Source organism: Lampetra planeri, unplaced genomic scaffold (genome assembly GCF_965212315.1).
Source record: "Lampetra planeri unplaced genomic scaffold, kcLamPlan1.2.h2 scaffold_708, whole genome shotgun sequence".
Lineage (NCBI taxonomy): Eukaryota > Metazoa > Chordata > Hyperoartia > Petromyzontiformes > Petromyzontidae > Lampetra > Lampetra planeri.
The window spans coordinates 25,001-38,900 of NW_027615530.1; the positions used below are offsets into that span (position 1 = coordinate 25,001).

Consider the following 13,900-nt stretch of genomic DNA (forward strand, 5'->3'; position numbering starts at 1 on the left):
TACAGACACACACACACACAGATACACACACACACAGATACACACACACACACAGATACACACACACAGATACACACACACACACACAGATACACACACACACACAGATACACACACACAGATACACAGACACTTGAACGCAAACGCAAGGTGACTTTCATCTATCTCCTACACACAGATACACACACACACACAGATACACACACACAGATACACAGTGAGATACACATGCAGAGATAGACACACACACAGATACACACAGATACACACACAGTGAGATAGACAGATACACACACAGATACACACAGATACTTGAACGCAAACACAAGGTGACTTTCATCTATTTCCTACACACACAGACACACACAGTGAGATACACACACAGATATACACACATACACACACAGACAAACACACGCAGATACACACACACACACAGATACACACACACATACACACACAGATACACACACACACAGACACACACACACACACAGATACACACACAGATACACACACACAGATACACACACACAGATACACACACACAGATACACACACACACACAGATACACACACACACACAGATACACACACACACACAGATACACACAGATACACACACAGATACACACACACACACAGATACACACACACACAGATACACACACACACACAGATACACACACACACACAGATACACACACACACACAGATACTTGAACGCAAACGCAAGGTGACTTTCATCTATCTCTAACACACACACACAGACACACAGATACACAGATACACACACACACACAGATACACACACACACACACAGATACACACACACACAGATACACACACACACAGATACACACACAGATACACACACACAGATACACACACACACAGATACACACACACAAAGATACACACACACAGATACACACGCAGAGATACACACACACAAAGATACACACACACACACACGCAGATACACACACATACAAAGAGATACACACACACAGATACACACACAGATACAGATACACACACATACAAAGAGATACACACACACAGATACACACACACACACAGATACACACACATACAAAGAGATACACACACACACACACGCAGATACACACACATACAAAGAGATACACACACACAGATACACACACAGATACAGATACACACACATACAAAGAGATACACACACACAGATACACACACACACACAGATACACACACATACAAAGAGATACACACACATACAAAGAGATACACACACACAAAGATACACACACACAGATACACACACACACACACAGAGACACACGCAGAGAAACACACACACAGATACACACACACACACACACAGAGACACACGCAGAGAAACACACACACAGATAGAGAGACACACACAGAGACACACGCAGAGAAACACACACACAGATAGAGAGACACACACAGAGACACACGCAGAGAAACACACACACAGATAGAGAGACACACACAGAGACACACGCAGAGAAACACACACACAGATAGAGAGACACACACAGAGACACACGCAGAGAAACACACACACAGATAGAGAGACACACACAGAGACACACGCAGAGAAACACACACACAGATAGAGAGACACACACAGAGACACACGCAGAGAAACACACACACAGATAGAGAGACACACACAGAGACACACGCAGAGAAACACACACACAGATAGAGAGACACACACAGAGACACACGCAGAGAAACACACACACAGATAGAGAGACACACACAGAGACACACGCAGAGAAACACACACACAGATAGAGAGACACACACAGAGACACACGCAGAGAAACACACACACAGATAGAGAGACACACACAGAGACACACGCAGAGAAACACACACACAGATAGAGAGACACACACAGAGACACACGCAGAGAAACACACACACAGATAGAGAGACACACACAGAGACACACGCAGAGAAACACACACACAGATAGAGAGACACACACAGAGACACACGCAGAGAAACACACACACAGATAGAGAGACACACACAGAGACACACGCAGAGAAACACACACACAGATAGAGAGACACACACAGAGACACACGCAGAGAAACACACACACAGATAGAGAGACACACACAGAGACACACGCAGAGAAACACACACACAGATAGAGAGACACACACAGAGAGACACACGCAGAGAGACACACACAGAGAGACACACACACAGATAGAGAGACACACACAGAGAGACACACGCAGAGAGACACACACAGAGAGACACACACACAGATAGAGAGACACACACAGAGAGACACACACAGAGAGACACACACACAGATAGAGAGACACACACAGAGACACACGCAGAGAAACACACACACAGATAGAGAGACACACACAGAGACACACGCAGAGAAACACACACAGATAGAGAGACACACACAGAGAGACACACGCAGAGAGACACACACAGAGAGACACACACACAGATAGAGAGACACACACAGAGAGACACACGCAGAGAGACACACACAGAGAGACACACACACAGATAGAGAGACACACACAGAGAGACACACACAGAGAGACACACACAGAGAGACACACACACAGATAGAGAGACACACACAGAGAGACACACGCAGAGAGACACACACAGAGAAACACACACACAGATAGAGAGACACACACAGAGAGACACACACAGAGAGACACACACAGAGAGACACACACAGAGAGACACACACAGAGAGACACACACAGAGAGACACACACAGAGAGACACACACACAGAGAGACACACGCAGAGAGACACACACAGAGAGACACACACACAGATAGAGAGACACACGCAGAGAGACACACACACAGATAGAGACACACACACAGATAGAGAGACACACACAGAGAGACACACACACAGATAGAGAGACACACGCAGAGAGACACACGCAGAGAGACACACACACAGATAGAGAGACACACACAGAGAGACACACACAGAGAGACACACACACAGATAGAGAGACACACGCAGAGAGACACACACAGATAGAGACACACACGCAGAGAGACACACACAGAGAGACACACACACAGATAGAGAGACACACACAGAGAGACACACACAGAGAGACACACACACAGATAGAGAGACACACGCAGAGAGACACACACAGATAGAGACACACACACGCAGAGAGACACACACAGAGAGACACACACACAGATAGAGAGACACACACAGAGAGACACACACAGAGAGACACACACACAGATAGAGAGACACACGCAGAGAGACACACACAGAGAGACACACACACAGATAGAGAGACACACACACAGATAGAGACACACACAGAGAGACACACACACAGATAGAGAGACACACACACAGATAGAGAGACACACGCAGAGAGACACACACAGATAGAGACACACACGCAGAGAGACACACACAGAGAGACACACACACAGATAGAGAGACACACACAGAGAGACACACACAGAGAGACACACACACAGATAGAGAGACACACGCAGAGAGACACACACAGAGAGACACACACACAGATAGAGAGACACACACACAGATAGAGACACACACACGCAGAGAGACACACACAGAGAGACACACACACAGATAGAGAGACACACACACAGATAGAGAGACACACGCAGAGAGACACACACAGATAGAGACACACACGCAGAGAGACACACACAGAGAGACACACACACAGATAGAGAGACACACACAGAGAGACACACACAGAGAGACACACACACAGATAGAGAGACACACGCAGAGAGACACACACAGAGAGACACACACAGAGAGAGCGACGCAGCAACACCACCACTCACTCACCCACCCACCCACCAACTCAACCCACTCACCCACCCACCCACCCACTCACTCACTCACTCACCCACCCACTCACCCACCCACCCACTCACCCACTCACCCACTCACCCACCCACCCACTCACCCACTCACCCACCCACCCACCCACTCACCCACCCACCCACTCACCCACCCACTCACCCACTCACCCACCCACCCACTCACCCACCCACCCACTCACCCACCCACTCACCCACCCACCCACCCACTCACCCACCCACCCACTCACCCACCCACTCACCTTCCTGCCCTTCTTGGTGGGCACGACGTTCAGCTTTGCCCGCTCCAGGAAGGTTTGCCTCACCACCTGCCTAACCAGCGGCTCCCTCGCGACGGTGAGCGCCACCATGTAGCGAGCTCCCTCCAGCACCGCCTCCACCGTGGGGAACTGACTGCTCACCAGGTGAGCGGGAGAGAGGGTGAGTGGGTGGTGAGTGGTGAGTGGGTGGGTGGGTGGGTGGGTGAGTGAGTGGGTGGTGAGTGGGTGAGTGGGTGGGTGGGTGGGTGAGTGGGTGAGTGGTGAGTGGGTGAGAGCCACCATGTAGCGAGCTCCCTCCAGCACCGCCTCCACCGTGGGGAACTGACTGCTCACCAGGTGAGCGGGAGAGAGGGTGAGTGGGTGGTGAGTGGTGAGTGGGTGGGTGGGTGGGTGGGTGAGTGAGTGGGTGGTGAGTGGGTGAGTGGGTGGGTGGGTGGGTGAGTGGGTGGGTGGGTGAGTGAGTGAGTGGGTGGGTGAGTGGGTGAGGGGGTGAGTGGTGAGTGGGTGAGAGCCACCATGTAGCGAGCTCCCTCCAGCACCGCCTCCACCGTGGGGAACTGACTGCTCACCAGGTGAGCGGGAGAGCGGGAGAGAGGGTGAGTGGGTGAGTGGGTGGGTGAGTGAGTGGGTGGGTGAGTGAGTGGGTGAGTGAGTGGGTGGGTGAGTGAGTGGGTGGGTGAGTGAGTGGGTGGGTGAGTGAGTGGGTGGGTGAGTGAGTGGGTGGGTGAGTGAGTGGGTGGGTGAGTGAGTGGGTGGGTGAGTGGGTGGGTGAGTGAGTGAGTGGGTGGGTGAGTGAGTGGGTGGGTGAGTGAGTGGGTGGGTGAGTGGGTGGGTGAGTGAGTGGGTGGGTGAGTGGGTGAGTGAGTGGGTGAGTGAGTGGGTGGGTGAGTGGGTGAGTGAGTGGGTGGGTGAGTGAGTGGGTGGGTGAGTGAGTGGGTGGGTGAGTGAGTGGGTGGGTGAGTGGGTGGGTGGGTGAGTGAGTGGGTGGGTGAGTGAGTGGGTGGGTGAGTGAGTGGGTGGGTGAGTGGGTGGGTGAGTGAGTGGGTGGGTGAGTGGGTGAGTGAGTGGGTGAGTGGGTGGGTGAGTGAGTGGGTGAGTGAGTGGGTGGGTGAGTGAGTGGGTGGGTGAGTGAGTGGGTGGGTGAGTGGGTGGGTGAGTGAGTGGGTGGGTGAGTGGGTGAGTGAGCGGGTGGGTGGGTGGGTGAGTGAGCGGGTGAGTGAGTGGGTGGGTGAGTGAGTGGGTGAGTGGGTGAGTGGGTGAGTGGTGAGTGGGTGGGTGAGTGAGTGGGTGGGTGAGTGAGTGGGTGGGTGAGTGAGTGGGTGGGTGAGTGAGTGGGTGAGTGGGTGGGTGGGTGGGTGGGTGAGTGGGTGGGTGGGTGGGTGAGTGGGTGAGTGAGTGGGTGGGTGGGTGAGTGAGTGGGTGAGTGAGTGAGTGGGTGAGTGAGTGGGTGAGTGGGTGGGTGAGTGAGTGGGTGAGTGGGTGAGTGGGTGAGTGGGTGGGTGGGTGAGTGGGTGGGTGGGTGGGTGGGTGAGTGGGTGGGTGAGTGGGTGGGAGAGAGGGTGAGTGAGTGGGTGAGTGGGTGGGTGGGTGAGTGAGTGAGTGGGTGGGTGGGTGAGTGAGTGGGTGAGTGAGTGGGTGGGTGAGTGAGTGGGTGGGTGAGTGGGTGGGTGGGTGGGTGAGTGGGTGGGTGGGTGAGTGAGTGAGTGAGTGGGTGAGTGGGTGGGTGGGTGGGTGAGTGAGTGAGTAAGTGAGTGAGTGAGTGAGTGACTGGGTGAGTGACTGGGTGAGTGAGTGGGTGAGTGGGTGGGTGAGTGGGTGAGTGAGTGAGTGGGTGGGTGAGTGGGTGAGTGGGTGGGTGGGTGGGTGAGTGAGTGAGTAAGTGAGTGAGTGAGTGAGTGACTGGGTGAGTGACTGGGTGAGTGAGTGGGTGAGTGGGTGGGTGAGTGGGTGAGTGAGTGAGTGAGTAAGTGAGTGAGTGAGTGAGTGACTGGGTGAGTGACTGGGTGAGTGAGTGGGTGAGTGGGTGGGTGAGTGGGTGAGTGAGTGAGTGGGTGGGTGAGTGGGTGAGTGAGTGAGTGGGTGGGTGGGTGAGTGGGTGAGTGAGTTGGTGGGTGGGTGAGTGGGTGAGTGAGTGGGTGAGTGGGTGGGTGGGTGAGTGGGTGAGTGGGTGAGTGAGTGAGTGAGTGAGTGGGTGGGTGAGTGGGTGAGTGGGTGAGTGAGTGGGTGAGTGGGTGAGTGGGTGAGTGAGTGAGTGAGTGACTGGGTGAGTGAGTGAGTGAGTGAGTGAGTGAGTGAGTGGTGAGGGTGTGAGCGTGTGGGCGAGCGTGTGGGCGAGCGTGTGGGCGAGCGTGTGAGCGAGCGTGTGGGCGAGCGTGTGGGCGAGCGTGTGAGCGAGCGTGTGAGCGAGCGTGTGGGCGAGCGTGTGGGCGAGCGTGTGGGCGAGCGTGTGAGTGGGCGAGCGTGTGGGCGAGCGTGTGGGCGAGCGAGCGTGTGGGCGAGCGTGTGAGTGGGCGAGCGTGTGGGCGAGCGTGTGGGCGAGCGTGTGGGCGAGCGTGTGGGCGAGCGTGTGAGCGAGCGTGTGGGCGAGCGTGTGGGCGAGCGTGTGAGTGGGCGAGCGTGTGGGCGAGCGTGTGGGTGAGCGTGTGAGCGAGCGAGCGTGTGGGCGAGCGTGTGGGTGAGCGTGTGAGTGGGCGAGCGGCGTACGGGCGAGCGTGTGGGCGAGCGTGTGAGTGGGCGAGCGTGTGGGCGAGCGAGCGTGTGGGCGAGCGTGTGGGCGAGCGTGTGGGTGAGCGTGTGGGTGAGCGAGCGTGTGGGCGAGCGTGTGGGCGAGCGAGCGTGTGGGCGAGCGTGTGGGTGAGCGAGCGTGTGGGCGAGCGTGTGAGTGGGCGAGCGTCTGGGCGAGCGTGTGGGCGAGCGTGTGGGCGAGCGTGTGGGTGAGCGAGCGTGTGGGCGAGCGTGTGGGCGAGCGTGTGGGGTGAGCGAGCGTGTGGGCGAGCGTGTGGGCGAGCGTGTGGGCGAGCGTGTGGGTGAGCGAGCGTGTGGGCGAGCGTGTGAGTGGGCGAGCGTGTGGGCGAGCGTGTGAGTGGGCGAGCGTGGTGAGTGAGCGTGTGAGTGAGCGAGCGTGTGGGCGAGCGAGCGTGTGGGCGAGCGTGTGGGTGAGCGTGTGAGTGGGCGAGCGTGTGAGTGGGCGAGCGGCGTACGTGCAGATATAATCGCGTGCGAGCTCGTGAGGGTCGGCAGGGAACTGCTCCGTCTCGTGACGCTGGTAGCTGTCGCGCAGATTCTCGCCAAACTGCTGCGGAGTCAAACCAAACTTCTTGGCCAGACCGTCTGGCGGGGAGAGACACGGGGGAGAGAGACACGGGGGGGGAGAGACACGGGGGGAGAGACACGGGGGGAGAGACACGGGGGGGGGAGAGAGACACGGGGAGAGAAAGAGAGAGAGACATGGGGAGAGAGACACGGGGGGAGAGACACGGGGAGAGAGACGGTGGGAGACACGGGGAGAGAGACGGTGGGAGACACGGGGAGAGAGACACGGGGAGAGAGACACGGGGGGAGAGACACGGGGAGAGAGACGGTGGGAGACACGGGGAGAGAGACACGGGGGGGGAGAGACACGGGGGGAGAGACGGTGGGAGACACGGGGAGAGAGAGAGAGAGACACGGGGAGAGACACGGGGAGAGACACGGGGGGGGAGAGACACGGGGAGAGACACGGGGAGAGAGAGAGAGAGAGACACGGGGAGAGAGACACGGGGAGAGAGAGACACGGGGAGAGAGAGACACGGGGGGGGAGAGAGACACGGGGAGAGAAAGAGAGAGAGACACGGGGAGAGAGACACGGGGAGAGAGACACGGGGAGAGAGAGACACGGGGAGAGAGACACGGGGAGAGAGGCACGGGGAGAGAGACACGGGGAGAGAGAGACACGGGGAGAGAGACACGGGGAGAGAGACACAGGGAGAGGAGAGAGACACGGGGAGAGAGACACGGGGAGAGAGACACGGGGGGAGAGAGACACGGGGGGAGAGAGACACGGGGGGAGAGAGACACGGGGGGAGAGAGACACGGGGGGAGAAAGACACGGGGGGAGAGAGACACGGGGGGAGAGAGACACGGGGAGAGGAGAGAGACACGGGGAGAGAGACACGGGGAGAGAGAGACACGAGGAGAGAGAGACACGAGGAGAGAGAGACACGGGGAGAGACACACGGGGAGAGAGACACGGGGAGAGGAGAGAGACACGGGGAGAGAGAGACACGAGGAGAGAGAGACACGAGGAGAGAGAGACACGAGGAGAGAGAGACACGGGGAGAGAGAGACACGGGGAGAGAGACACGGGGAGAGGAGAGAGACACGGGGAGACATTAAAATGAGCCGTACGGATCAGAGATCCCGTGTCCCTGTCTGTAGACAAAGTGTTTAGTTGTCTAAGTAGTTGTCTACGTAGTTGTCTAAGTAGTAGTCTAAGTAGTAGTGTAGTTGTCTAAGTCGTTGTCTAAGTCGTTGTCTAAGTAGTAGTCTAAGTCGTTGTCTAAGTCGTACCGAGGCCTGTCTGCAGGCACAGCGTGTAGCGGTCTCTGTGTAGTTGTCTGTGTAGTTGTCTAAGTAGTAGTAGTCTAAGTAGTAGTGTAGTAGTCGTACCGAGGCCTGTCTGCAGACACAGGGTGTAACGGTCTCTGTGTAGTAGTCTAAGTAGTAGTCTATGTAGTAGTGTAGTTGTCTACGTAGTAGTCTATGTAGTAGTGTAGTTGTCTATGTAGTTGTCTGTGTAGATGTCTAAGTAGTAGTCGTACCGAGGCCTGTCTGCAGACACAGGGTGTAACGGTCTCTGTGTAGTAGTCTAAGTAGTAGTCTATGTAGTAGTCTAAGTAGTAGTGTAGTTGTCTACGTAGTAGTCTATGTAGTAGTGTAGTTGTCTATGTAGTTGTCTGTGTAGATGTCTAAGTAGTAGTCGTACCGAGGCCTGTCTGCAGACACAGGGTGTAGCGGTCTCTGTGTAGTAGTCTAAGTAGTAGTCTATGTAGTAGTCTAAGTAGTAGTGTAGTAGTCTAAGTAGTAGTCTATGTAGTAGTGTAGTTGTCTATGTAGTTGTCTGTGTAGATGTCTAAGTAGTAGTCGTACCGAGGCCTGTCTGCAGACACAGGGTGTAGCGGTCTCTGTGTAGTAGTCTAAGTAGTAGTCTATGTAGTAGTCTAAGTAGTAGTGTAGTAGTCTAAGTAGTAGTCTATGTAGTAGTGTAGTTGTCTATGTAGTTGTCTGTGTAGATGTCTAAGTAGTAGTCGTACCGAGGCCTGTCTGCAGACACAGGGTGTAGCGGTCTCTGTGTAGAAGTCTAAGTAGTAGTCTATGTAGTAGTCTAAGTAGTAGTGTAGTAGTCTAAGTAGTAGTCTATGTAGTAGTGTAGTTGTCTATGTAGTTGTCTGTGTAGATGTCTAAGTAGTAGTCGTACCGAGGCCTGTCTGCAGACACAGGGTGTAGCGGTCTCTGTGTAGTAGTCTATGTAGTAGTGTAGTTGTCTATGTAGTTGTCTGTGTAGATGTCTAAGTAGTAGTCGTACCGAGGCCTGTCTGCAGACACAGGGTGTAGCGGTCTCTGTGTAGAAGTCTAAGTAGTAGTCTATGTAGTAGTCTAAGTAGTAGTGTAGTAGTCTAAGTAGTAGTCTATGTAGTAGTGTAGTTGTCTATGTAGTTGTCTGTGTAGATGTCTAAGTAGTAGTCGTACCGAGGCCTGTCTGCAGACACAGGGTGTAGCGGTCTCTGTGTAGTAGTCTATGTAGTAGTGTAGTTGTCTATGTAGTTGTCTGTGTAGATGTCTAAGTAGTAGTCGTACCGAGGCCTGTCTGCAGACACAGGGTGTAGCGGTCTCTGCGCGTCGCTTGCTTCAACTCGGGTGCCGATGACGCCGTCGCAGCTCCACCTCCTCCAGCTCCTCCAGCTCCAGCTCCAGCTGCAGCTCCAGCCTCCACCCCCTCCTCCTCACCCTCCTCTCCTGCATCAACATCAACAACATCAACATCATCAACATCATCAACATCATCAACATCAACATCATCAACATCATCAACATCATCAACAACATCAACATCATCAACATCAACATCATCAACATCATCAACATCATCAACAACATCAACATCATCAACATCAACATCATCAACATCATCAACATCATCAACATCATCAACATCAACAACATCAACAACATCACCTCCTCCAGCTCCAGCTCCTGCTGCTGCTGCTGCAGCAGCTCCAGCCTCCACCCCCTCCTCATCACCCTCCTCTCCTGCGTCATCAACATCATCATCAACATCATCAACAACATCAACATCAACAACAACAACAACAACATCATCATCATCAACGTCAACAACATCATCACCACCACCACCTGCAGCCTCCACCCCCTCCTCCTCACCCTCCTCTCCTGCTTCATCAACAACATCAACAACATCATCAACATCATCCACAACATCAACATCAACAACATCAACATCATCACCAACATCAACATCATCATCATCCACAAAATCACAAACATCACCACACCGATCCCCCCCCGTGTCTCTCTCCCCGTGTCTCTCCCCCCCCCCTCCCCGTGTCTCTCCCCCCCCCTCCCCGTGTCTCTCTCTCCCCGTGTCTCTCTCTCCCCGTGTCTCTCTCTCCCCGTGTCTCTCTCCCCGTGTCTCTCTCTCCCCGTGTCTCTCTCTCCCCGTGTCTCTCTCCCCCCGTGTCTCTCTCTCCCCGTGTCTCTCTCTCCCCGTGTCTCTCTCTCCCCGTGTCTCTCTCTCCCCGTGTCTCTCTCTCCCCGTATCTCTCTCTCCCCGTGTCTCTCTCCCCGTGTCTCTCTCTCCCCGTGTCTCTCTCTCCCCGTGTCTCTCTCTCCCCGTGTCTCTCTCTCCCCGTGTCTCTCTCCCCGTGTCTCTCTCTCCCCGTGTCTCTCCCCGTGTCTCTCTCCCCGTGTCTCTCCCCGTGTCTCTCCCCGTGTCTCTCTCCCCGTGTCTCTCTCCCCGTGTCTCTCTCTCCCCGTGTCTCTCTCTCCCCGTGTCTCTCTCTCCCCGTGTCTCTCTCTCCCCGTGTCTCTCTCTCCCCGTGTCTCTCTCTCCCCGTGTCTCTCTCCCCGTGTCTCTCTCCCCGTGTCTCTCTCTCCCCGTGTCTCTCTCACCGTGTCTCTCTCCCCGTGTCTCTCTCCCCGTGTCTCTCTCCCCGTGTCTCTCTCCCCGTGTCTCTCTCCCCGTGTCTCTCTCCCCGTGTCTCTGTCACCGTGTCTCTCTCACCGTGTCTCTCTCACCGTGTCTCTCTCACCGTGTCTCTCTCACCGTGTCTCTCTCACCGTGTCTCTCTCACCGTGTCTCTCTCCCCGTGTCTCTCTCCCCGTGTCTCTCTCCCCGTGTCTCTCTCCCCGTGTCTCTCTCTGCGTGTCTCTCTCTCTCCCCGTGTCTCTCTCCCCGTGTCTCTCTCCCCGTGTCTCTCTCCCCGTGTCTCTCTCTCCCCCCGTGTCTCTCTCCCCGTGTCTCTCTCCCCGTGTCTCTCCCCCCGTGTCTCTCTCCCCGTGTCTTTCTCTCCCCGTGTCTCTCTCCCCGTGTCTCTCCCCCCCCCCTCCCCGTGTCTCTCCCCCCCCCTCCCCGTGTCTCTCTCTCCCCGTGTCTCTCTCTCCCCGTGTCTCTCTCTCCCCGTGTCTCTCTCTCCCCGTGTCTCTCTCTCCCCGTGTCTCTCTCTCCCCGTGTCTCTCTCCCCGTGTCTCTCTCTCCCCGTGTCTCTCTCTCCCCGTGTCTCTCTCTCCCCGTGTCTCTCTCTCCCCGTGTCTCTCTCTCCCCGTGTCTCTCTCTCCCCGTGTCTCTCTCTCCCCGTGTCTCTCTCCCCGTGTCTCTCTCTCCCCGTGTCTCTCTCTCCCCGTGTCTCTCTCTCCCCGTGTCTCTCTCTCCCCGTGTCTCTCTCCCCGTGTCTCTCTCTCCCCGTGTCTCTCTCTCCCCGTGTCTCTCCCTCCGTGTCTCCCCCCGTGTCTCTCTCCGTGTCTCTCTCCCCGTGTCTCTCCCCGTGTCTCTCCCCGTGTCTCTCTCCCCGTGTCTCTCTCCCCGTGTCTCTCTCTCCCCGTGTCTCTCTCTCCCCGTGTCTCTCTCTCCCCGTGTCTCTCTCTCCCCGTGTCTCTCTCTCCCCGTGTCTCTCTCTCCCCGTGTCTCTCTCCCCGTGTCTCTCTCTCCCCGTGTCTCTCTCCCCGTGTCTCTCTCTCCCCGTGTCTCTCCCTCCGTGTCTCCCCCCGTGTCTCCCTCCGTGTCTCTCTCCCCGTGTTTCTCTCCCCGTGTCTCTCCCCGTGTCTCTCCCCGTGTCTCTCCCCGTGTCTCTCCCCCCGTGTCTCTCCCCCCGTGTCTCCCCCCGTGTCTCTCCCCCCGTGTCTCTCCCCCCGTGTCTCTCCCCCCGTGTCTCCCCCGTGTCTCTCACCGTGTCTCTCCCCCCGTGTCTCCCCCCGTGTCTCCCCCCCGTGTCTCTCACCGTGTCTCTCCCCGTGTCTCTCCCCGTGTCTCTCCCCCCGTGTCTCTCCCCCCGTGTCTCCCCCCGTGTCTCTCCCCCCGTGTCTCTCCCCCCGTGTATCCCCCCGTGTCTCTCCCCCCGCGTCTCCCCCCGCGTCTCTCTCCGTGTCTCTCTCCCCGTGTCTCTCCCCCCGTGTCTCTCTCCCCGTGTCTCTCCCCCCGTGTCTCTCTCCCCGTGTCTCTCCCCCCGTGTATCCCCCCGTGTCTCTCCCCCCGTGTCTCTCCCCCCGTGTCTCCCCCCGTGTCTCTCCCCCCGTGTCTCTCCCCGTGTCTCTCCCCCCGTGTCTCTCCCCCCGTGTATCCCCCCGTGTCTCCCCCCGTGTCTCTCACCGTGTCTCTCCCCCCATGTCTCCCCCCGTGTCTCTCCCCCCGTGTCTCTCACCGTGTCTCTCCCCCCGTGTATCCCCCCGTGTCTCTCCCCCCGTGTCTCTCCCCGTGTCTCTCCCCCCGTGTCTCTCCCCCCGTGTATCCCCCCGTGTCTCCCCCCGTGTCTCTCACCGTGTCTCTCCCCCCATGTCTCCCCCCGTGTCTCTCCCCCCGTGTCTCCCCCCGTGTCTCTCACCGTGTCTCTCCCCCCGTGTATCCCCCCGTGTCTCTCCCCCCGCGTCTCCCCCCGCGTCTCTCTCCGTGTCTCTCTCCCCGTGTCTCTCCCCCCGTGTCTCTCTCCCCGTGTCTCTCCCCCCGTGTCTCTCTCCCCGTGTCTCTCCCCCCGTGTCTCTCTCCCCGTGTCTCTCCCCCCCGTGTCTCTCTCCCCGTGTCTCTCTCTCCCCGTGTCTCTCCCCCCCCCCCCGTGTCTCTCTCCCCGTGTCTCTCTCCCCGTGTCTCTCTCCCCGTGTCTCTCTCCCCGTGTCTCTCTCCCCGTGTCTCTCTCCCCGTGTCTCTCTCTCCCCGTGTCTCTCTCTCCCCGTGTCTCTCTCTCCCCGTGTCTCTCTCTCCCCGTGTCTCTCTCTCCCCGTGTCTCTCTCTCCCCGTGTCTCTCTCTCCCCGTGTCTCTCTCTCCCCGTGTCTCTCTCTCCCCGTGTCTATCTCTCCCCGTGTCTCTCTCTCCCCGTGTCTCTCTCTCCCCGTGTCTCTTTCTCCCCGTGTCTCTCTCTCCCCGTGTCTCTCTCTCCCCGTGTCTCTCTCTCCCCGTGTCTCTCTCTCCCCGTGTCTCTCTCTCCCCGTGTCTCTCTCCCCGTGTCTCTCTCCC

The 13,900-nt window shown here is 56.8% G+C and overlaps 1 protein-coding gene across 1 annotated transcript in view; it reads right to left on the minus strand.

Moving 5' to 3' along the window:
• Positions 1–10,175, minus strand: part of LOC144741772 (transcription elongation factor SPT6-like) — a gene marked incomplete at its 5' end in the record, with an annotated part of 29,455 nt that extends 19,280 nt beyond the window's left edge. Inside the window, 3 exons of the mRNA XM_078624274.1 lie at positions 4,164–4,314; positions 7,382–7,511; positions 10,017–10,175. Of these exons, the coding sequence (XP_078480400.1) occupies positions 4,164–4,314; positions 7,382–7,511; positions 10,017–10,175 (440 nt within the window). The remainder of the gene's footprint in view (positions 1–4,163; positions 4,315–7,381; positions 7,512–10,016) is intronic.
• Between the last annotated feature and the right edge of the window lie 3,725 nt (positions 10,176–13,900).